This window comes from Trichosurus vulpecula, chromosome 8 (genome assembly GCF_011100635.1).
Source record: "Trichosurus vulpecula isolate mTriVul1 chromosome 8, mTriVul1.pri, whole genome shotgun sequence".
In the NCBI taxonomy this organism is placed as follows: domain Eukaryota; kingdom Metazoa; phylum Chordata; class Mammalia; order Diprotodontia; family Phalangeridae; genus Trichosurus; species Trichosurus vulpecula.
This window is the reverse complement of record NC_050580.1, coordinates 45,919,771-45,943,532: the sequence shown is the minus strand read 5'-3', so window position 1 is coordinate 45,943,532 and position 23,762 is coordinate 45,919,771. Positions and strand designations below refer to the sequence as shown.

General features: G+C 41.5%; 2 protein-coding genes across 2 annotated transcripts in view; one reads left to right on the top strand and one right to left on the bottom strand.

Annotated features, from left to right (window-relative positions):
• Window positions 1-23,762, top strand: part of RASSF4 (Ras association domain family member 4) — an 81,889-nt gene that overhangs the window by 22,891 nt on the left and 35,236 nt on the right. The window contains exons 4-5 of the mRNA XM_036734724.1: window positions 9,621-9,718; window positions 10,903-10,978. Of these exons, the coding sequence (XP_036590619.1) occupies window positions 9,657-9,718; window positions 10,903-10,978 (138 nt within the window). The 5' untranslated portion in view covers window positions 9,621-9,656. The remainder of the gene's footprint in view (window positions 1-9,620; window positions 9,719-10,902; window positions 10,979-23,762) is intronic.
• Window positions 21,352-23,235, bottom strand: DEPP1 (DEPP1 autophagy regulator). The gene is made up of 2 exons (XM_036734725.1): window positions 22,986-23,235; window positions 21,352-22,071 (listed from the first exon to the last, which is right to left on the bottom strand). Exon 2 carries the CDS (start codon window positions 22,067-22,069, stop codon window positions 21,380-21,382), a length of 690 nt encoding a protein of 229 aa, XP_036590620.1. The 5' UTR covers window positions 22,070-22,071; window positions 22,986-23,235; the 3' UTR covers window positions 21,352-21,379.

The window sequence follows — 23,762 nt, the reverse complement described above, 5'->3', positions numbered from 1 at the left end:
ACTATCTTCTCTCTCCCATGCTGGACTTAAATCAGCCTTAAAAGAGCCAAAGGTATCAATGAAACATTTAGAAGTAGAGGGTGAGAAGGGGCGGAGCCAAGATGGCGGCTGAAAAGCAGGGACTAGCATGAGCTCCTCGCCGGGTCCCTCCAAAAACCTATAAAAAATGGCTCTGAACCAATTCTAGAACTGCAAAGCCCACAAAATAGCAGAGGGAAGCAGGGATCCAGCACAGGACAGCCTGGATGGTCTCTGGGTGAGGTCTATCCTGGGAGTGGAGCAGAGTGGAACGGGGTGGAGCAGAGCCCAGCGTGGGCGGCACGGACCAACCAAACCAGGAGCCAGGAGGAGCGTGCCCTAGTGCCCTGAATCAGTGAGCTGCAGCAGTTGCCAGACTTCTCAACCCACAAACCCCAGAGACAACAGAGAAGGTTAGTGGGAAAAGCTGCTTGGGACAGAGTGAAAAAAGGAGTTTGCGGTTCAGCCACCGCCCCCCCGCCCCCAGGCAGCAGAGGTGTGGCAGCTACAGAACTACAGCTGCAGTTGCTCCTGGCCCCAGGCCCACCTGGTGGGAGGAATTAAGTGGCGGATCAGAGTAGGAGTGCAGAGTCTGCTGAAGATCTAAGTCCAGTCCAGGTTGGGAGGAGTTCTGGTGTGGCAGAGCTGGCGCATCCCCCCAAGCTTGGAACATGGTTCTCTTAACTCTACAAGCAGTCATACCCCACTGAAAAACTCAAGGGTCAAGTTAGTTGGCTGGGAATATGGTCAGGCAGCAAAAACGCACCCAGATTCAGTCTCAGACTCTGGAATCTTTCATTAGTGACAAAGAAGACCAAAACATACAGCCTGAAGAAGTCAACAAAGTCAAAGAGCCTACAACAAAAGCCTCCAAGAAAAACATGAACTGGTCTCAGGCCATGGAAGAGCTCAAAAAGGATTTGGAAAAGCAAGTTAGAGAAGTAGAGGAAAAATTGGGAAGAGAAATGAGAAGGATGCGAGACAACCATGAAAAACGAGCCCCCCCAAAATACTGAAAAATATGCTGAAGAAAACAACACCTTAAAGATAGACTAACTCAAATGGCAAAAGAGCTCCAAAAAGCCAATGAGGAGAAGAATGCCTTGAAAGGCAGAATTAGCCAAATGGAAAAGGAGATCCAAAAGACCACTGAAGAAAATACTACCTTAAAAATTAGATTGGAGCAAGTGGAAACTAGTGACTTTATGAGAAATCAAGATATTATCAAACAGAACCAAAGGAATGAAAAGGTGGGAGACAATGTGAACTATCTCATTGGAAAAACCACTGACCTGGAAAATAGATCCAGGAGAGATAATTTAAAAATTATTGGACTACCTGAAAGCCATGATCAAAAAAAGAGCCTAGATATCATCTTTCAAGAAATTATCAAGGAGAACTGCCCTGATATTCTAGAGCCACAGGGCAAAATAGAAATTGAAAGAATCCACCGAGCGCCTCCTCAAATAGATCCCAAAAAGAAATCTCCTAGGAATATTGTCACCAAATTCCAGAGCTCCCAGATCAAGGAGAAAACACTGCAAGCAGCCAGAAAGAAACAATTTGAGTATTGTGGAAACCCAATCAGAATAACCCAAGATCTGGCAGCTTCTACATTAAGAGATCGAAGGGCTTGGAATACGATATTCCAGAGGTCAGTGGAGCTAGGATTAAAACCTAGAATCACCTACCCAGCAAAACTGAGTATCATGCTCCAAGGTAAAATATGGATTTTCAATAAAATAGAGGACTTTCAAGCTTTTTCAGTGAAAAGACCAGAGCTGAATAGAAAATTTGACTTTCAAACACAAGAATCAAGAGAAGCATGAAATCAAGAAAATCAAGACATCAAGAAAATCAAGAAAAAGAACAAGAAAAAGAAATTGCGAGGGACTTACTAAAGTTGAACTGTTTTGTTTACATTCCTACATGGAAAGATGACATGTATGATTCATGAGACCTCAGTATTAGGGTAGCTGAAGGGAATATGCATGTATATATATATATATACATGTTTATGTATATATATGTATATGTGAGTGTGTATGTATGTATATATGTATGTGTATATATATATATAGAGAGAGAGCAGGCACAAGGAGAGTTGAAAATGAAGGGAAGATATCTAAAAGAAATAATATCAAATTGAGGGATGAGAGAGGAATATATTGAGAGAGGGAGATAGGGAGAGATAGAATGGGGTAAATTATCTCGCATAAAAGTGGCAAGAAAAAGCAGTTCTGTAGGAAGAGAAGAGAAGGCAGGTGAGGGGGAATGAGTGAATCTTGCTCTCATCAGATTTGACCTGAGGAGGGAATACCATACATACTCAATTGGGTAACTTACCCCACAGGGAAAAAGGAGGAAGAAGATAAAAAAGGGGGGGATGATAGAAGGGAGGGCAGATGGGGGTGGAGGTAATCAAAAACAAACACTTTGGAAAGGGGACAGGGTCAAGGGAGAAACTTCAATAAAGGGGGATAGGTTAGGAAAGAGCAAAATATAGTGAGTCTTTCACAACATGAGTATTGTGGAAGGGTTATACGTAATGACACGCATGTGGCCCATGTTGAATTGTTTGACTTCTTAGGGAGGGTGGGTGGGAAGGGAAGAGGGGAGAGAATTTGGAACTCAAAGTTTTAAAAACAGATGTTCAAAAACAAAAAAAAAAAGTTTTTGCATGCAGCTGCAAAATAAGATACACAGGCAATGGGGTGTAGAAATTTATCTTGTCCTACAAGAAAGGAAGGGAAAAGGGGATGGGAGGGGAGTGGGGTGACAGAAGGGAGGGATGACTGGGGAACAGGGCAACCGGAATATACGCCATCTGGTGTGGGGGGGAGGGTAGAAAGGGGGAGAAAATTTGTAATTCGAACTCTTGTGGAAATCAGTGCTGAAAACTAAATATATTAAATAAAAATAGAGAAAATAAATAAATAAAAAAGAAGTAGAGGGAGAAATGATAAAACAAGCTTTCTTTTTTACCTCAACCAAAAATTGAATCTGAAAGAGACCTAAATGAGTTAACCATGGGAACTGAAACTCTATTTCAAAATCATTATAACTGGAAAGTAAAGACTGTTTGAATTTTTGAATGCCACGGAGTCCCCTTCCTTTAGGGGTTTGCCTTGGGGAAGTGAAGCCCTGAAGCTGAATTGTCTGTCAAAGGGTGTTCATTCCTGGTGGACATAGTCTACCCCTCCCCAGACCTGCTTTTGTCATTCCCTTCAATTTGCTCTAATATGACTTTAATCTCTTTCACTCTACTGAGCTGCTCTCCAAGGTCACTGTTGACTTCTTAATCCTCAAATCCAAAGGCCTTTTCTCAGTCTCCTTTCCCCTTGATTAGTCTGTAGCTTTCGGTGCTTACTAAAATTACTGTTCTCACTATTCTCTCCTCACTTAGCTTTCTTGGCTATGCTCTCTCTTGGTTCTCCTCCCACTTCACTGACTACTCCTCTCCTTTTTTAGCTCTGATCATGTGCCCCTTTCCTTTTAAACCTAGGTGTTCCCCAGAACTCTGTCCTTGGCCCCTTTCCCTTGTTTCTTTACGCTCTGACCTTTGGCAGTCCCCAAAGGTCATGTCTATGCAGATGATTCCCCAACTTTTATTTCCAGCCCCAGCCTCTTTTCTGAGTTCTGAATCCACATTTCTATCAACCTATCGGGCATCTTCACTTCCTTGTCGGCACCTTAAAGTGAACACCTCCAGAGCTGAGTGTGTCAAGCTTCCTCTGAAGCCTATTCCTCCTTTGACTTCCCACTTTCTATCAGTGATGTCAATGTTCAGTCATTTGTCTTGTACTTTAGACATCAAAGTCACCTCTAATTCTTCGCTCTTTCTTCTTTTCTTATGTCTAATTCATACCCAAGTGCTGGTGTTTTTGCAACTGTGACATCTCTTAAACCCACTCTCTCTGTTATCACTGTAGTCTCTACCCTCACTTCATGCACCCACACAGGTATCTTTATTTGTCTGTCTCTCTTCTCTCTATATATAAAAAATATGCACACACACACACACACACACACACACATATATATGCATACATACATGCATACATATACACACACATACCAATACATATATTGCACTACAGATGATTGCAATAGAGGAAATTGATTGATTGATTGATAGATAGATAGCCTCTACTGCAGTAACCCGTAGTGGTTAGAGGACTAGATGGAAGTGTTAAGATCAGGGTTCAAATCTTATGCCTCTTGTGTTTACTAATTATAAGACCTTGGTCAGATCACTTCTCATCTCTAAACCCAAGTTTCCTAGGGCAAATATCATAGTTATATGTACTTTTTAAACGTTAAAGTGTGATTTAAATCTTACTGTTATTTAAAAACTTAACCACACTCCTAGCTTCTAGACTGCCCTTCAGTCAGTGAACATATATTAAGCACCTACTATGGGCCAGATACTGTGCTAAGTGCTGGGGATACAAAAAGAGGCAACAGACAGTCTCTGCCCTCAAGGAGCCCACACTCTAACTGGGGAGACAACATGCAAACAAACATAGACAAATGACATACAGGGTCAATAGGAAATAACTAACAGGAGGGAAGGTACTAGAATTAGAGGGGCTTGGAAAAGCTTCCAATAAAAGAAGGGATTTTTAGGTGGGACTTAAAGGAAGCCAGGGAAATGACACGCAGAGATGAGGAGAGAGAGCACTCCCAGTGTGGAGGACAGTCAGAGAAAATACCTGGAGCCAAGAGATGGGAGATCTTGTTCCAGGGAGAGCCAGGAGGCCAGTGTCACTGGCTTGAAGATGTAGAGGGGAGTAGGATAAAAGAAAACTAGAAAAGTACTGATTCAGAAAGGCTTTGAATGCCACACAGAGCGTTTTATATTTGATCCTGGACGTTCTAGGGAGCTTTGGGAGTTTATTGAATGGCGAGGTGACAGAGTCAGATTTGTGCTTTAGGAAAGTCACTTTGGCGACTTCCCAACTGCCTTACAGTCCCATCTATATTTTACACTGTTTCTGGATTCATTTCATTTCTGTGATTCCTCTATTGATAATGAAGGCAGTAGCAGTAATTGTAATGTAAATTTATATAGAGTGCTTTACAGTTTGCAGAATGATTTCTCATGTTTTGTTATTTGATTCTTACAACTTGATGAGGTAGTCAGCACAGGTATTTTATTTTATTTTATTTTTCTGAAAGTTTTATTAGTGCTTAAAAAAATCACAGTAACTTTCAAATGTACACTTTCTTCCTTCCCTTCCCTACTCAGTGTATATTCCCTTGCAATATGCTTGGGAAGGGCTAATCAAAACTAGCTAAGAAATCACTAGGGCTTGGCAGTAAATGCAGCATTCCATCCCCCATATACACTCTCCCTCCTCATTTTCCCCCTCCCATTGTCCAGTAGAAAGAATGAAGGATCTTTCCTTACCTCCTCCTAGTATCTTTTGAATTACATAGTTTTCAGCTTTGTCTTCTAGTCATTATGTCTATGCTTTTCTGGGATTCTACTCAATTCAGTCCTCATCAGTTTATGAGTCATCATTCATGATTCTCTTTCTTATAGTGCAATAATCTATTGTATTCATATACCCAGTTTGCCTAATCATCAGTTGAGATAGTGTTATTCCCATTTTGTATATGAGGAAACTGAGGCTTAGAGTCATTCGTTCAGCTGAGGTCTGAACCCAGGTGATCTGTTCAGAATCCATTTTGAAGGGGACAGTCATACCAGAGTAATTTCATTTTCTTTTCTCTCAGCTTTCATTTCCTTAACAGAGTGCCTGCCCTGTAGTAGGTGCCTAATAAATGCTTATTGGCTTTTTTACTACAAAAGCAGTAGGTCAGGGGATGTAACAGCAGCTACACTGGCATAGCCAGGATGGCTGCTAGCACAGGTTCTTAGATCTGCTTTACTGGGAAAAGATAGCTCTTTTAGGGGACAGCAATCTTCTTTAATTGCATAAAATACAGAGAAAATACAGAAAAGAGAAATAAAGACCAACAGTCAGGGTTCTACTGCCTGAATCAAAGCAATATTGCTATATATACTTTACATTCACCACTGGATCGAGAGAGCCTTTCCCTCTGAGCAGTTGAGGAGCTCTAACCATATGGCCACTCAGAGTCTTGACCAGAGAATCACAAGATCCTTCTTGTAAGTGAGTCTCCAAAGCAAAAGCTCACCTCTCAGAATATATACTCTTTCAGCTAATAGGCTTAGAGCCAGAAGGCAGCACAACCCTCCTGACTCAGTGCCTTATTAGAAATTGGCAAAAAGTGTGTAAGCCTTCCTAAAAGCAAGCAAGCTTCCCTTAATGGGGGCTCCGCGTGAGGCCTATTGATGGGTGGGGAAGATCTTATTCCACATTAACCTTTCAGGGGGAGTGCTGGAGATTAGAGGTGTGAAACTTGAGGCCTCCAGGACAGCCAAACTAGATTAAAAAGTAATTGGAAAGTATTTAAGAAAATAAATAAAAATGTAATACATTATAGATAATGTGAATTTGTGGTTTTCTAAGTCAGTGTGTGGCTAGCAGTGATCCCTTTCCATTTGAGTTTGACACTATTACAGTAGATTGTTCACTTGGATTTTATAAAAATGTCAAGTTGACAGATGGCAACAGGGTGAGAGGCATAGAGCTAGCACTGGCTGATAGGTAGGATTCAAAAAATCTTGACATATCAGAACATTATAAAGACTTGAACTTGAAAGCTTCCCCTGACACTTAGCTGTGTGGCCCCGGACAAGTCACAATGTCTTTGCCTCAGTTTCCTCATGTGTAAAACATGGATAATGATAGTTCCTACCTCATAGGATTGTTGAGAGGATCCAGTGTGGTGATCTGTATAAAGCACATTGCCAACCCAAACTCACTATATAAATTTGAACTATAATTGCTGCTATTATTAATTAGAAGAAATTGAATGAGGATAAATGTAAAGTCATACACCTGGGTTTAAAAAGTAAGTGCTGGTGTCCAACTTGTAACACGTATACAAGGCTGTGAGAAGCATCATTAGATGACAGTTTGTCTGGAAAAACAGAACAAACGAACCTGTTCCTATTTGTGGACTCCAAGCTCAGTGAGTCAGCAGTGAGGCATAGCACCTGAGCATGGTGCTGTGGAGAGAAGAGTAGGCTAAATGTCAGGAGATGTGGGTTGTGGTTGTACCAATACTTAGCTTTCCCGTATAACCGCTTAAGCTTTGGAACTCCATTTCCTCCTTTATAAAGTCATGGGGCAGGGTTGGACTGGGTAATTTCTAAGGTACTTTACAGCTCAAACATCTACGATTTTGGAATTTTGCTAAAATTTCCCTGTGGGCCCACTCTTCCAACTTTCATTCCTCTCATAGTTTTAGGTCCCCAGAGGATGGCTGCTACCATAATCACTATTAATGGAAACTAAATAGTTCATTATCTTTAAAAAAAAAAACTAATGTTCCAATTGAAAAAAAAGGGTGGGGGGAGGTGAACAGAGATGATGTCTTCAAACTTTAGGCTGGTGGGTTTTGATTACTGGCCAAATTCTAGAACTTATTATTAGAGGGCTGGTTTGTAAGTATTTACAAAGGAATCAAGTAGTAATTACAAAAGACCAACATGGCTTCACCCAGGGCAAGTTGTCATGCCAGGCTAACCCACTTCCTTTCTTTTGACAGAATTGTTGCTAGACTGACAGATCAGGGGAATGATATAGGCATGGTCTATTTGGGTTTCAGGAAAATGTTTATCAGTTTCTGATGGACAATATGGCAAGATGTGGGCCTCCACCATCCTGGTCTATTCCCAGATGCTTTCATTGGCACCCATCATCACTTCCCTCATCAGGCCAATTTAGGATTTGCCCAATCTATCTCTTTGATCAAGACAGTTTGCCCTTTCTAGAAGCTCAGGCTCACTTGACTCTCAGACACCCAGGAGGTCCCCTGATTTCATAGAAGGCTTTCTGTTGGGCATTCTGCCTAGAGTTCTATATTAACGCCTTAGCTGATTATCACCCGCTCCTTCATTTGAAGAGGGAAGACGACAAAAAAAACAGTACTCAATTCTATTTAAGATTTTTCCATGACCCAGAAAGAATAATCGCATCTGAAAGTCTGCTTCCAAAGATTATAAAGGACCATAGTTTTCCTACGTAAACCAAAGCCATATAGGACAACTCCAAATTAGGGAAGTCAGATGTAGGTGGAGACTGGCCCTGGAAAGACCAGTGGTCATGACTCTGTTGCTGTGTGGAAAATGTTTAAGGTGGACATGAAGATGAATGCAAATGAATGAGTGAATGAATGAAAAAGTATTAAGCAGCTTCTATGTGCCAAGCATCATACTAAATACAGGGGATACAAATATGCAAAGGAAAGGGTGTCTCTGACCCTCTAGGAGCTTACATTCAAATTGTCTGTCTGTGTCTCTCTCTCTTTTATGTATATGTATGTATATGTATATATAAAAATATATACACATATGTATGTATTAGAATATCTCTACATAGAATAGTCAAAAAGAGAATATTATATATATATATATTCTAATATATTATGTATACTATATTATATGTAAATGATATCTATCTTCTCACTATATATTGTGATATATATGGGAGTAGTGTTCTGAGAGGGGCACTTTGATCTGGAAAGTTACCAGGATGGTGAATAGTACCATTTTTCAAATGGATTTTCACACTTCCAGGAGCAGTGTTAGAGTTGACTTAGTCATGGTACCAGAACTTGGGGTGGAGTGGGAATGATTTGAGTGGCAACACCATTGGTAAGATGGCTGGGTTTCAGCCATTCTGGTAAGGTACAAATATGGTTCCATTGTGTGGTGCTGGTGTCCAGCTTGTAGAAAGAAGGGGACCATGTTATCTAAAAGGTTCCTCCAGCTGTAATGTTCCGTGAAGTACAGTTAACAATGGATTTTGCCAGTGTTTTGTTTTTGGTGGTTAAATTGTGTCCTCCATACTTGAAAAACACTCATTTTCACCTCTGCATCCAAAAAGTCCTAGCTTCTTTTAAAGCTCAGCTCAAATGCCACCTCCAGCATGTAGTCTTTCCTTAACACCTCCCTTTTCCCCACAGCTGCTGTTTACTTAGAAAACTTTTACTTACTTTGTATATGTTTCATATATAGTTATATGTGGGCATGTTGTTTGTATCATAAGAGAATTTCACTTGTGTCTTCATATCTGCAGTGCCTGGCACACAGTAGGTGCTTAATACATGTTATTGATTAATCTATTTGATATTTGTTTGTTTCCTTCATAAAAGACAATCACTTTCTTTCTCGTGGGGTAGGAGGCTGAACTAGATAACTTCCTAAGCTTTTTCTCACTAAGAAATTCTGACTCTTGCGTCATTCAACAAACATTTATTAAGTGCTTACTGTGTGCCAGACACTATGCTAAGTACTTGGGATATAAGAAATGCAGAAACACAGTACCTTGCCTCAAGTAGCTCTCATTGTAATGGAGTAGCCAGCATGCAAACAGTTATTCATACACAGCATACACAAGAGATGGAAGGCAATGTCATTTCCTAATGATTGTGACTGTTGGCTCACCTGAGCACCACAGCCTTGTGGTTTTGTTTGTAAGCCCTTTTTGCTTTCTTGGCAGACTAGCTCACAGACCCCTACAGAGCTGCTGGTCAGGATGGATGAAGAGCTCCTGCCCAATTCACATGTGCTCATCAGTGACAGTAAATCAATTCTGAAGTAGGTGCTTCCTTCTTCCACCAGGGAAGGGCCGTGGAATGGGAGGGTCATCAGTTCTTCTTTGCCCGAATTGCTTTACTCCATGCATTGGGCAGAGGCTGATTCAAATTTGAGGTGCTGCTTTGTGTCTTCTGTTGTTGGCTAGTCTTAGGAACTGTCTATAAAGTGAGGGAGAGGTAGATAGTAGAATTGGAGGCAAAAAGACCTAGGTTCAAATCTCATCCCTGCTGTTAACTAATGTTGTGACCTAGGACCAGTCACTTAACCTCCTTGGTGTTCAGTTTCCCCATCTATAAAATGAGGAAGGAGGTGACTAGAACCCATTGAAGGTCCCTTCTAATCCTGACAGTTTATGTTTCTCGTAAGTATAATGATTCTCAGCTCCACCAGTCTTCTCTGGGAAAACCTTTCATGTGATTGCCTCCACAGAATTGAGAAATAATGTGATGAGTGATTTGCTTCACTTAACCACTGTGGGCCTCATTTTCCTCACCTGTAAAATGAGAGTGTTCAACTAGATGAACTCTAAAGTTCCCTCAAGCTTTATATATATTACCCTATGATCCTCTGGCTTTCTCTTTGCAAGGCAGGATATGGTGGCCAATTGCCCTGACATGTCCTTGGAGGGACCCTGAAGGGGGTGGGGATTGAGGGACCAGTCTGGGGTGGGCCTAGGTAAGTAACTTTGAAACAGAGAAGTGGCAGAGATGCTCTCACTGCTTTTGGTGACTTCTTCTATCCTTACCATTTTACTGTGCCCAACCCTACCATTCCATCCCACCATTCTTAATTCTTACTCATAAATATGGTGTATGTATACATGTACATGCCCACAGAGTTCTCTTTCCTGGGAAAAATATAGAAGTTAATAATGTGAGTGGGTAGGCTAGGTAGTGTGTGGATGGGATTTAGGTGTGAATGACAGTTGTTCTCATCTCTAGAGACTGTTTAGTGTAGAAATGTCTTGTGTTTATATAATGTTTGGTTCTCTCTCCAAGTCCTTAGATCTGTTGTCTCATTTGAACCTATGAAACTGCAGGGCAAGTCCTGGTAACTTCATTTGACAGATGTCCTCTATGGCACAGACAATGTTAAATTCTCCAATGTTGCACAGCAAATTATTCATTACCAGTCTCCTGACTCCTAATCCAATGTTGCCTAAATTTGTGTTTTGGCCCCTGCAGATCAGAACTCTTATCTTTGCTAAAAACATACAATTGTTATCATGAAGGAAGAAGCTTCCAGCTGAGACATCGAGAGGTAAGATTTCTGTTTAATATTGAAAAAGTATTTGGGCTAAATAAGCAAAGTTCCCCTGAGAAAATCCAGACATTCTGACTAAGGTCTTGCTTAGAGTCAGCTCCAAGCTGCTCTGTGGGAGAGGGCCACCATGGCTGGAGATCAGGGCCTGTGGTCAGTCACGTCATATGCTCCTTATTCACCCCAATATCACCACTATCATAATTTTTTAGGTAAAATCTCATGGGTTCATAGCATAATAACGCTGGAATAGCCCTTAGAAAATATCCGTAACAGTGGTTCTTAAACTGGAGTCTGTGATTTGCTAATTTACATATATATATATATATATATATATATATATATATATATATATATATATATATATATATATTATATGTATATATGTATGTACTATATATATACATAAGTGTGTGTGTATACACACACACATATAGATACCTTTCACTGAAATTAGTTTCCTATGTAATCTTACATATTTTATTTTGTGCATTTAAAAATGTGATTCTGAGAACGGGTCTAGAAGCCTCAATAGACTGCTAATGGGGTCCACAAAATAAAATAGTTAAGGACACTTATCTAGTCTTATCCTCCCATCTTATAGATAAGGAAACTGAGCCATAAAATGTTCAAAGGATATCCCCAAGAGAATGTAACCAGAGTTACAACACTGGTTTGCAAAGATTTAAAAGCAGTTAAAATTATCTTGGAGAGAATATCCTTGGAGGGGAAGAGATATCCCAAGAAGGAAACCTGCAGCTTGAGGAGGATGTTGGAAAGGAAGGGGTGGGAGGGGGAGGGAGAAGCAGCCACAATGAGTCACATCTTTCTCTTAGAACAGCTGATCTTACCACCTGCTTCTACCCTCCTGACTGCTCTCCTGAGTCATTCCAATAGACACCCTATTCCAACAATAATTACTGTTCCCCACACTTCTCAAAACATGGGGTCTGGGGTCAACTGTTGGAATTAAAAAAATTATTTATTGAGTGCCTACTATATGCAAAATATTGACATTATTTTGATTAACAAAACAGGGTCACTGCCATCAGGGAGCTTTCAATCTAGAGCAGAAATTAAGAGATACATGTATAGAATTGGGGGTAGGGTCTAGACAAGGGGATCTTCACCTTTTTTATTTCATGGACTTCTTTGGTAATCTGGTGAAACCTATGGACCCCTTCTCAGAATCTTGCTTTATTAATTACATTTGAATAGAAAGAAATGTTCCGTATCTGTTTGAGATTAGTGAAAATAAAGATGATTTCCCCCATCCAAGTTCATGGACCCTCTGAAATCTATCCAAAGAGTCCTTAAGGATATGTAAATCTTAGGTCAAGAATTCCCCATCCTTACCTGTGATTTCATTGGTATAGGGAATTACCAGATGGGGAAATTCTCTCTCCCAGTGAGGGTCAGCACCTTCTCTCTAATTTATAGTCTTAAGAGACTTACCTAGGGAGTGGTTTAAGTTAAGTAACTTGCAAAGGGTAACACAGTGAGTTTATGTCAGAGGCAGGATTTGAATCCAGATTTTCCTGATTCCAAGACCACGTTCTGTGTTCATTGCATCATAAAAGATCTGGTGCATATAATAAGAATGTTCATGCTAAGATTATTTTTTATTATTATTAACGTATTTATATAGTGCTCTACAGTTTACAAAGACCTTTCCTCACAACGTTTCTGGATATCTGTTGGTACAAGTATAATTATTCCCAACTTACAGATGAGAGATGTTGAGAGAGTTTAAGTTCCCCAAATGACCCCAGCTAGCTACAGAGCAAGGCCTCAAACCCAGGTTTGACTCTGACTTTGAAGGTCAGTGACTGTTCTCAAACATGATGCTTCCATCTGCCATTAGCATCTCACTTATCCCTCCGGATTTCTAACCGAGTATCCTATTTCTGATCATGATACTCAAGAGACTTTTGGAGAAGGCTCTCTGACAGCTCTAATTGCTTTTGTGGGTCTTTTTGCCTATAGCTGCACACTGTGTCTGATAGCTCACCTGACTTCTTGTGTGCTGCAGACTGAACTCTTCCCTCTTGGTTGCTGAAGAACTGATTCCCTTCTCTGAATATGATGATTTTTTTTAAAGCAACAAGGGCACACTGTTCTGGAATAAAGTCTATTTCTAGCATAGGCTTTTGATTGAACCAACAGATGCTTAGTTGGACTTTTATTCACCCATCAGTATTTATTTATTGTTTACTGTTTGTGTAATGCTGGGGGATATGAGAGTAAATGGTCTTCATTCCAGAAGTAGAAACTTAGGTCCAGAGAGCTAACTAACCTGCCCAAAGACTATGTCTTAATTATCTTTGAATCTCTTCATATATACCTGATATATAGTACATTCCATACGACAGGCCTCTGAGAAGTGTCAAATGGATTATGTGAATGGATGTGGTCCTCAAGGAACTTTCAATATGTACAAGTTACAGAGACACAGATTTAAATTCACTATAAGATAGGACCTAATAGGTCCTAATCATCACACCTTCAAAAAAATAATAAGATAGGCTGCCTCATGAGATAGTGATTTGACCATCACTGGAGTCATTCAAGAAGAATCTGGGTGACCACTTTGTCAGAATTTTGTAGTTGGATGAATAATCTACCATTCATTCTCTTTTTTTCCTTCTCACCCTTGTCTGTTACATGTTACAGATCACAAGAGTGCAGTTTCCAACCCCTGCTTCCCCCATCCTTTAAGGTTTTATTTATGAAGGAAAGGAATCACCCTGTGTAACCTTAGGCAAGTTATTTGTATTCTCTGGGCCTCAATTTACTCATCTGTAAAATGAGGGAGTTGTGGTCACTTAACTTTTTTGGTCATGAATGCCTATCAATAAAAACATTGATCATGCATCCCTTATATTTGTGCATGTATATGTATACACACACATATACTCTTTACTAACAGATATGTATCATGAGCATGCACAAAATTTAGACATCCAGGAAGTGGATTTTAAAATCCATAAGTGTTTTTAAGTGTTAAAATTCATAAGTGTTTTTAAAATATTTTGTTTTATTCCTCAGTGGTACAAAAACTTTTATTTTCAATTTTTTTCTTGCAGGGGGGAAGGCAGGGCAATAGGGTTAAGTGACTTGCCCGAGGTTACACAGCTAGTCAGTGTGTCAAGTGTCTGAGGCCGGATTTGAACTCAGGTCCTCCTGACTCCAGGGCCAGTGCTCTACTCACTGCACCACCTAGCTGCCCCCAAAACTTTTTTTTTCAATAAAATATTGCTGTTGCTCAGCTGTTTAGTCATGTCCAGCTCTCTACACTTCAGACCCTTCTATCTTCCGCTATCTCTCGAAGTCTGTCCAAGTTCATGTTCATTGCTTCCACGATACTATCTATCCATCTCATCCTCTGCTGTCTCTTTTTCCTTTTACCTTCAATCTTTCCCAACATCATGGTCTTTTTCAATAAGCCCTGTCTTCTCATTATGTGGCCAAAGTCTTTAAGCTTTAGCTTCGGTATTTGACATTCCAATGAATAGCTTGAATTAATTTCTTTAAGTATTGACTGATTTGACCTTGCTGACCAAGGGAATTTCAAAAGTCTTGTCCAGCACCACAATTCAAAAGTGTCAATTCTATGGCACTTGGTTTTTCTGATAGTCCAACTCTCACAGCCATACATTACTACTGGAAAAAAAAACCATGCAGACTTTTTTGTTGTTTTTGTTTGAAAGCAATGTTATTAAGTAGTCATCATTTTCAAAAAATCCCTGGGGATGTCCAGAGTGTAGTGCAGACTGGCAAATAACAATTTCTTGTTAGTAATCAGTTACTTAGTTAATTGGATCAAAGCAGTTAGTCAAGTAGGTGAATATCTAAAGGTACCTTTAGTGAAAGATACAGCATGCAACATGATAATGGACATCAGCAGCAGCTTTTCAGCAAAAGTCATGTTTCTCTGTGTGTAGATATTCCTCATGTGATGCAAAAAACAAGCAAAAGTGATTTATCTCTGATTTCACCTCAGGCAAAAGTTTTCAGTCTAAATGCATTCCTTTTTTTAAATGTGATTTTGCTTACTGAATGGACTTGTGCCTGAATTTTCCCTTCATGGCTGAATATCTTAATCGTGGTTTTGTATTAATGTGAAAGACAGCGAGAAGGCTAGTTTGACTAGAATGAGTCGAGCAGAAAAGGGAGTAATATGTAATAAGGCTGTATAATGTGGAATTGTGAAGGGTTATGAAGGCCTTTAAATGTCAGAGTAGTCAGTCAGTCAAGAAACATTTATTAAGTGCCGAGCATGTTGAGGCACTGTGCTAAGTGCTGGGCAAGGTGAAGAGTGATGACATTGAACTAGAGTGGCGACTCTGAGTGGGGAGAAGGGGAGAAGACACGAAGAATGTCGTAGAGTTGGAAATGACAAGACTTAACAACTGTTTGAATATGTGGGGTGAGCAAAAGTGAGGAATTAGGGGTGACACCTGACTCATTTAAAGGATGGTGGATAAAGTGCTTGACAGAAGCAGAGAAGGTCAGAAGGGGCAATGACTGAGGGGTGGGGGTAGATACATCAAAAGGTCCGTGAAGCACATCATAATTCCATCCATGCCTGCTCATCCTAAGTGACTCACTGTGTGCTACCCGAAAGGAAAGCAGGGAAGGAGGCAAGGCTCTTAGTCATTGGTCACTACCCTTAAGCTTACCCAAAAAGGAACACCTGCCTAGGTGGCAAGGTGATGGGGGGGAGTGAGCATTCTGGGCAAGATGGGGTAAGGGAGGGATTTGACCTATCAGGATCTGGTGGGAAAAGGATGGGAGCTCTTCCAAAAGGAAACCCTTTGAGGGTACAGAGAGTCTAGTTTTTACCTTTGTATCCACATTACCCAACACATGACATGATCTGAGCTCTAAAGCTGGGAAGGACCCCATAGGTGCACTTGATAACTAACTATTAATTACTACAATCTAGGGCAACCACGTGGTACAGCGGATAGAGTGCCAGGCCTGGAGTCAGAAAGACTTATCTTCCCGAGTTCAAATCTGGTCTGAGACACTTACTAGCCATGTGACCCTAGGCAAGTCACTTAACCCTGCTTGCCCCAGTTTCCTAATCTGTAAAATGAACTGGAAAAGGAAATAGCAAACCACTCTAGTATCTTTGCCAAGAAAACCCCAGATGGGGTCCCAAAGAGTTGGACATGACTGAAATGACTGAACAACAAAATAATTGAGGAACATCAAATTTATTTGTATACTGAAGCCCTCAAGAGCAACATTCCTCTGCAAGCCTTCCTACTCAGCCTTCTTCTCAGAGTCAAGTAGTTGTACTTGCTTATCAACAAGTCTCTAAGGCCATTTCCAGGGTCCTAGCTTTCTTCAAATGTAAAATGTTCTCTCCCTTTAAAATATGTTTAGGCTCACTGTCTGAAAAATAATACTTAGAAATGATTGTCAGTGAATGCTGTCCCCTGGGGAATGTAAGTCATGTGAACCACAGAATTCCTTTCTATACCAAGGGGTGAATTAGGAGGCTTGGCTTGAGCTTTTCTGAGGTCCCTTGATTTGATGACTATTGTTATAGGCCTGCTGGTCCGGAATCATCCTGACAAGACCTCTCGGCTGTTTCCTGTACTGCCTTAGCTGTGGAACTCACTGAATTTGCCTCCTAACACTCACTCACTCTCTCTCTCTCTCTCTCTCTCTCTCTCTCTCTCTCCCTCTCTCTCTCTCCCTCTCCCTCTCTCCCTCCCCCCCCTCCCCCTCCCCCTCCCTCCCTCCTTCTCTCTCTTCCTCTCTCCCTCTGTCTCTCTCTTTCTGTCTCTCTGCGTCTCTGTCTGTGTCTGTCTGTCTCTCTCTCTCTCTCTCTCTCTCTCTCCCTCTCCCCCCTCCCTCCCTCCCTTCCTCTTCTTTCCTCCCTCTCCCCCTCTCTCCCTCTCAATTTCTTTTCTGGTCTTGTGTTTCCTTCCCTGGGAAAACAGCCGATATCTGGTTTTGTGCCACAGAATTAAAACAAAGATTGTGAGACATGGAAAGTATCCTGCACCAACCCCCTCATTTTATAGCAACCTAAAACTCACAAAAGACGAGGGATTTACTTGTCCCCCAACAAGTACTGGATACAGCTGCTACCAATTTACAAGAGGGATTGTTAAATTTGGAGTGTGAGCATTTACACCTTGGAAATCACCAAACATTGATAATCATCACTTGATTTATTGTTTTGGTGATTGTCTAGATTTAAGAAAGTGATGGAGAAAATATTATAATGCAGAGTAAAATTTAAAATTGTACTGAGGGTAGCCCCACATACATGTACACATACTTTGGAGAGGCAATTGTTCAACATTAATGAGCACACCCTTGGCCCTGATCTATAGTAGAGAGATGGGGAGATTTCCTGGGTTGGAAAATGAGGGACACTGGAGAGACAATTCTCCATAACCTAATGCCTTAGCTCTTTTGTTTTTTTTAAATGAGACCTATTATTTCTTCAGTGTAGACTGCTCCCAGTGTGGAAACTTCTCCTACTGCTGCATATCAGAAATTTATGTGCAGTTTAGAGTTTCACAAAGTTCCTCTGCGTGAGCACTGAGAGTCTAAGCAGTTTGTCTGGGGTTACACAGCTAATCTGTGTTAATTTGGACAAGCTGTCTTCCTGACTCTAAGACTGCCTATCCACTATAGTACCATGTTCCCTTTCTAAATTTATTTGTTGTTCAGTTGTTTCAGGCATCTCTGACTCTCCATGATCACAGTTGAGGTTTTCTTGGCAAAGATACTGGAGTGGTTTGCCATCTCCTTCTCCAGCTCATTTTACAGATGAGAAAACTAAGGCAAACAGGGTTAAATAACTTGTCCAGGGTCGCACAGCTAGTAAATGTCTTAGGCCAGATGATGATTCTTCATCACTCCTGACCCTATCCATGGCACCATCTAGCTGCCCTCTTAATTTATACTTACTATCAATTATTAATTTTATTTATTTATCCTTGAGAGACTATAGCAAAAGCTTCACCAATTAATTAATTAATTGTTTAATTTAGGGGTGGGGAATTGAAAGGGGAAGAAAGGAAACAGAGCAAAGGACTTGGAGTCAGGAGGATCAGAATGTCCTAGTCTGGGAAGGGCCTTCTCCTTCCTTAGCCTGCCACCTGCTGGCCTCAGACCTGCTTTGTTACTGTGCTGGATGGGAGCGACAGACATTAGCTTCAGTATATTAGCCACTTCTCTCCTGCCCCCAGCTATGTGCTTCTTTTAAGAACGACAATGACAATAATTAAGAATACAAAATATGATACTGTTAATAATAATAACACTGTATCCACCAGGTGTGACCTATTGGCTAGAATCATACATCAAAAGCGTGCCTTCTTTATTAAACCAACAGTGGACAAATCTAAATGTAACAAATGCAGACCTCATAATAGCCTGGAGAATTCAACTGGAAAACCATAATGGAACCAGATCATTGCGTATCGAACTGTTGACCATGATCACTTGCACAAAAACTTAAGGACATTTTAAATGGTGTCACCATGCCAAATACTTATAATCGCCAAACCACCTGGAATAAAAAGTTTTGGAAATAAGGGGCCTAGCAAAAGACATGAAAAAGCACAGGGGAAGAGGTTAAAATGCATCCCTGTTGTCCTGGTGCTATACCTAGGACCCCTTCTCAAAATGACATTTCAGATGAATAAAATTGAATACATGGAATTACAAAGGAAACTAAGAATTAGTGAAAATAAATGTAATTTTTTTTCCCATCCAAGTTCATGGGCCCCTCGAAATCACTCCAGGGACTCCTTGGGGCCATCCATAGACCCTCCAGTTAAGAATCCCTGGTATATATGCTGGATGAATTTGAGATGGCCATTGTAGGGAGATTCTCCCCATCCTGAGGATTCCATAAGGGCATGATCATATGTACACCTTTGACATGTGACCTATGCACCATAGTAATTCTTAAACACCATTCCTCAGGCAACAGAAAGCAATTCACGCAGATAAAATCAATGAGTAATCGAAATTTAGGCCAGGAAGGGAGGTTAGAGATCATATTTCTCCCCATTCTTCTTGTGAGTGAGGGTTGGGGGTGGGGAAGACACTGCTTTTGTTTAGCTTCTCCAGGCAAAGGCAAAGAACAGATAACTGACATCTCTGAGGTCAGTTTGTGCCCTGGAATCTGGGCCACATGATTATTGCATTTCGTTGGTTAATCACCCCAGTGCATTAATAACAGTGCTAATTATCATGCTCAGTATCTAGCCTTGAAATATTAAATAAAAAAGGGATTATGGAAGATTAGAAACTCAGTATGATTCAATAATATGACATGGCCACTAAAAGAAGTTAATTAAGGGAAGTAGAGAAGGGGGAGGAAATGGGGGGAGGTGAGTCCCATTGTGCTCTGCTCTGGTCAGACTACACTCGGGTTATTGTGCCCAGTTCTAGGTGCTGCATTTTAGAAGGATATGGGCAAGCTGCAGTGTTCTCAAAGAAGGCCAGCCAAATGGATAAGGGAACTTGAAACTACATTACATGAAAATTATTTGAAGAAACGATCATTATTATTGGTGGGGGCAGGCCTAAGGGGCACATGATGGTTGCCTTCATATATCTGCATGGTTATTGCATGGAAGAGGGGTCAGACTCATTCTTTGTGGCTGCAGAGGACCTATCCGGAACCAATGGATAGAGATTTGCAGGAAGACAGATTTCCATTTATAGTAAGAAAAGGAATAGTGCTATTATGGCCCAGGAAGACCTCCATTCAGGCCTTACCTCTGACTGTGAGTTCCTTGAGAACAGGGATGAGCACTGTCTTTTGCCCATTTGAATCCCTAGCACTTAGCATGGTACCTGGCACATAGTAGATTCTTTTTTTTTCCTCTTAAATTTATTTATTTTTAGTTTACAACATTCAGTTCCACAAGCTTCTGAGTTCCAAATTTTCTCCATCTCCATCTCCTTCCCCAGTAGATTCTTAATAAACGTTTATTGACTGATACATACTGGCTGTGTCCAGTCCCTTAACCTCTCAAACTCAAATATAAATGGGAGCCACTGAACCAAACCTAAGGATCCATGTGGCCAGTATATTGACTTAGAAAAAAAAATGGCAAATTAACATTATCTGTGTTTTACTGTATTTTTATTTATTTTGCTATTTCCCAATTACATTTTAATCTGGTTCAGACTATACTCCTAAGTGTTGGGGGTCTGAGCTGCATATTCCATCCCTCTGTTCTAGGCATTTCTCTAAGACTGTAAAGTGCAGAGAATGTGCCAACCTGTCTCAGTAGACATGACTTGTGTTCAGCCAGGTATTTCTTATACCAGTGAAATCACAGATCCAGTCCCTATTCTTATAGCTAAGAAAATCCTCCTGTATTGTGTGACTGTTTGTGAAGTTATTCCTAGAGTACAGCCTGACAGCTTTAGGAAATAATAATCACTAGGTCAGGGTCTAGAGGAGGGAATTCAGTAATGATTGACAGTTTTGGAGTTCTCAAATTGGGGGTTTATGCCTAACTTCCTTCAAGACTTAGCTCAAGCACCATCTCCTTCATGAGGCCTTCCCTGATCCCTCAGCTGTTTTGCCTGACCCACTCCCCACCCATCAGCCCCAGGCAAGTGAGTTTGTATCAGCCTAGCAGAATGTTAGCACCTTTCTGTATTAGCTCATTTCTGTATTTCTATCTGCTGTGACTAACCCAGTACTTCTCACATAGTAAGCACTTACTGATTGATTGATTGCCACGAGTTTAGGCTCTATCTAATTCGATGTATTTCTAGAGCTCCTCATTAATAACTTTGAATTTGTTTTATAGTTCACAGCATTTAAACCCATTGGGAGTCTGTTATTTTGCCTTCGGCCATACCTTGACAACATTTCTCTTTCTAGCGCCTGGATTATTAATTTTATTGTCAGTATTTTTGTTGGTACCATAACTATATTGATATCCATAGTCATACAACTTATTTAAAGCCCCACATTTTATTCAGATCTCTGGATATAGCCAGAGATATGATTTGACCAGTCTAGACCAGTCCCCTCCCTCTTAGATGCCTCATCTGGCACGCGTCCACTAACACAACCTAAGATGGTGCTACCTGGCCAGTCTGTTGTGAGTCTAAGTTATAAGCCTCAGTTTCCTCATCTGTTGGGCCCAGTAACAATTGTAATATGGTAGCTACACTTAAGATGCATTGTTACCGTTATTATTAGTCCAACTGGAAAGTCTATCCTGCCTACTTCAAGTGCTTGATCAAAACAAGCCTGTAGCTCTTAATGGCATGGACTGTGAGATGGTAGGGGAGCAAAGATAGGATATGTCACCTTCTCTTCAAGATAAGAAACTGATAATTCAGGAAAACACCACAACAGAAGGTTATTTACAGAAGGTTTTATTTGTGGGGTCACAGTTCATAAATGACTGGGAGGTTTGAGTTCAAAGACCGGGGTATCCTACCCTGGTGGAAACTGCTGGAATAGTCCAGGGCAGCGTTCAGCATGGAGGGCTGAGTTCTTCTCTCCCAAGCCTTGCCCCGCTCACTGGATAGTTTTGTCAAGGTTCCCCCAGGGATCTTTGCTTCACAGGCTCTGACTCGGCGGGTGACCCTGGATTTTCCTGTTTCAGTCTGTTTATGCAGAGGGGAAGGGTCAGTGGATGAGCCATTCTTCCTCAGGGCATCCTTCCAGCTTTGTCGTTTTGGTTGGGATTCCCCAAAAAGCCAGTCTAGAGGGTCAACATTGTTGTCCAAAGTCGGGGTAGGGTGCTGGCCGCTGAAACGGGCAGTGATGTCCTGCAGGGATGAGGTTGGGCTTGACTTCTCACTGTGTGAAGCTGAAGGTGCTTCATTGACAGTCTTTCCTCTGAGCCTGCAAGGCTTTCGTGGTCTGTTGTATGGGAGACGTTGGGCCCCATCGAGCACAGAAGTGGGTTGGGCTAGTTGACATATGGACTTCACATAGTCATCGAGGCTTTGTGATGAGAGAAGATCACTTTGCAGGTCGTCTTTAGCCTGGGTGCCTCCCAGCATCATCATCTCTGAGGTCTCGCTTATGGTTGGCAGGAGGGCCACTGAAATCAGAAGCCTGGACCTCATACCTTAATACAGGAAAAAAAAATCAACCTATTAGTTGTGAAAATATTTCATGAAGAATCCTGGAGCCTGACATGCAAACAATTTTTGCTGTCATTTAAAAGGTCCCAGTTGCAAAGCAATGACCCTGCCAACCCTCTCTATTAGCAGAGATGAAGGGGAGCAACGAGGATGCTGAATTTAGCAGGGCTTTCTTGGACTAGCTAGACACTGAGGGTCTTTTTTCAGTAGGCAAAAATAAGAGCATTTACACACTGTACTTTTTGATCTGCAAAATGCATTGCATATATTTAATTCTCTCAACACTGTGAAAGAGGGGCTGCTGTTATCTGCACATTACAGATGGGGAAACTGAGACCGATGTGACTTACCCATTGCTATACAGTTAGCGTCAGAGCCAGGATTTGAATTCGGGCCTTCCTGACTCTGAGGCCAGAACTGTATCCTGCACCTCACCTATTTTTGAGTCCTGCCTCAGACACAAGCTGTGAGAACCTGGACCAGTCATTTCACGGCCTCTCAAGTTCCCTTTCTAACCCTCAGTCTATGATCTTTACTGTAGTTAACCGAGTGCCTATTTGGAATGGGGAAAAAAAATAAAAATAGCTTCCTAGTTTCCCTTTTCTGAAGCTAGGCACCTTTGGAGGCCCAGAAAGGCAGAGAATCACCCCCACTTTCCACAGAACCATAGCTAGGCTTTGGACTCAAAGTTTCTCTCCATGCTAAAATCAGAATGCAAGAATGTTTAAGACAAATTTTGAACACATGTCTTTCAATGCCTACTTTCTATTACCCTGTTGTTGAAACTTAACTAGCTGCTTTAACTGGTCTTTTGAGCCCATTGAAAGTAATTTCTAATAAATTAAAAAACACACACAAACACACACCACCCCAAGGTGTATATAGCATATGCTCTTACCTGCAGTTGCAGAGACTCGGCTGTGAGGCTCTGAGTTTGGTAAGCACGATGGCTTCCTAAGAACCGAAAAGGAATCCTCTTCCCTGGCTGGACTGGGCCAGGCACCAAGAGAGCAGAGAGCAGAGGCCCAAGGTCCCCACGGGGGACTGAGTGCGAGCGCCGAGTGCCTGGAGCTGCCTGCTGCCGTCTGGCCGAGGAGCTGTCTGACCAATCTGGGCAGCCTCGCAGCCTCTTATACCATCCCCTGGTCATAGATAACTGTCAGCTGTGCTCTAAAAATAGCAGCACTCAGGAAGGCTCTCAGAGGAAAAACAGGCTGGAACTGGCCTGGGTTTGGTCCTTTCACTAACCTCAGTAAATGTTTGTCTTTCAGCTTCATTTCCCCAATGATTCAGCCATTGTTTATCTTACAGTAATGGGGGTGGGGTGGGTAAGAGAAGGCTGTGCTCCTGGGCCCTTGGCTAGATTACTTGTGCACAGGCTGCCTGGCCCCTAATGGAGCAAAGGCCTCATAAAAGCTCTTCCGCCATAAGCTAAAAACTGATTTCCATTGTTCCCATGTGCTACTTTCCCACAGAAACAAAACTATTCTGGGGCCCTTTTCCAAGCCAAGCCCTGCTTCACCCTGCACCTGTCAGGTGGCTAGGGGACACAGGCTTCAGTGGCTAGCTGCAGGTTAGGTGCTGGTGTGGATGTCAGGACCGCATACCAGAAGGACAGGGCAGTGGTCTCAGCCTGTGTTAGGAAAGACAACTTTCCTGGACTCAGTTCTTATTT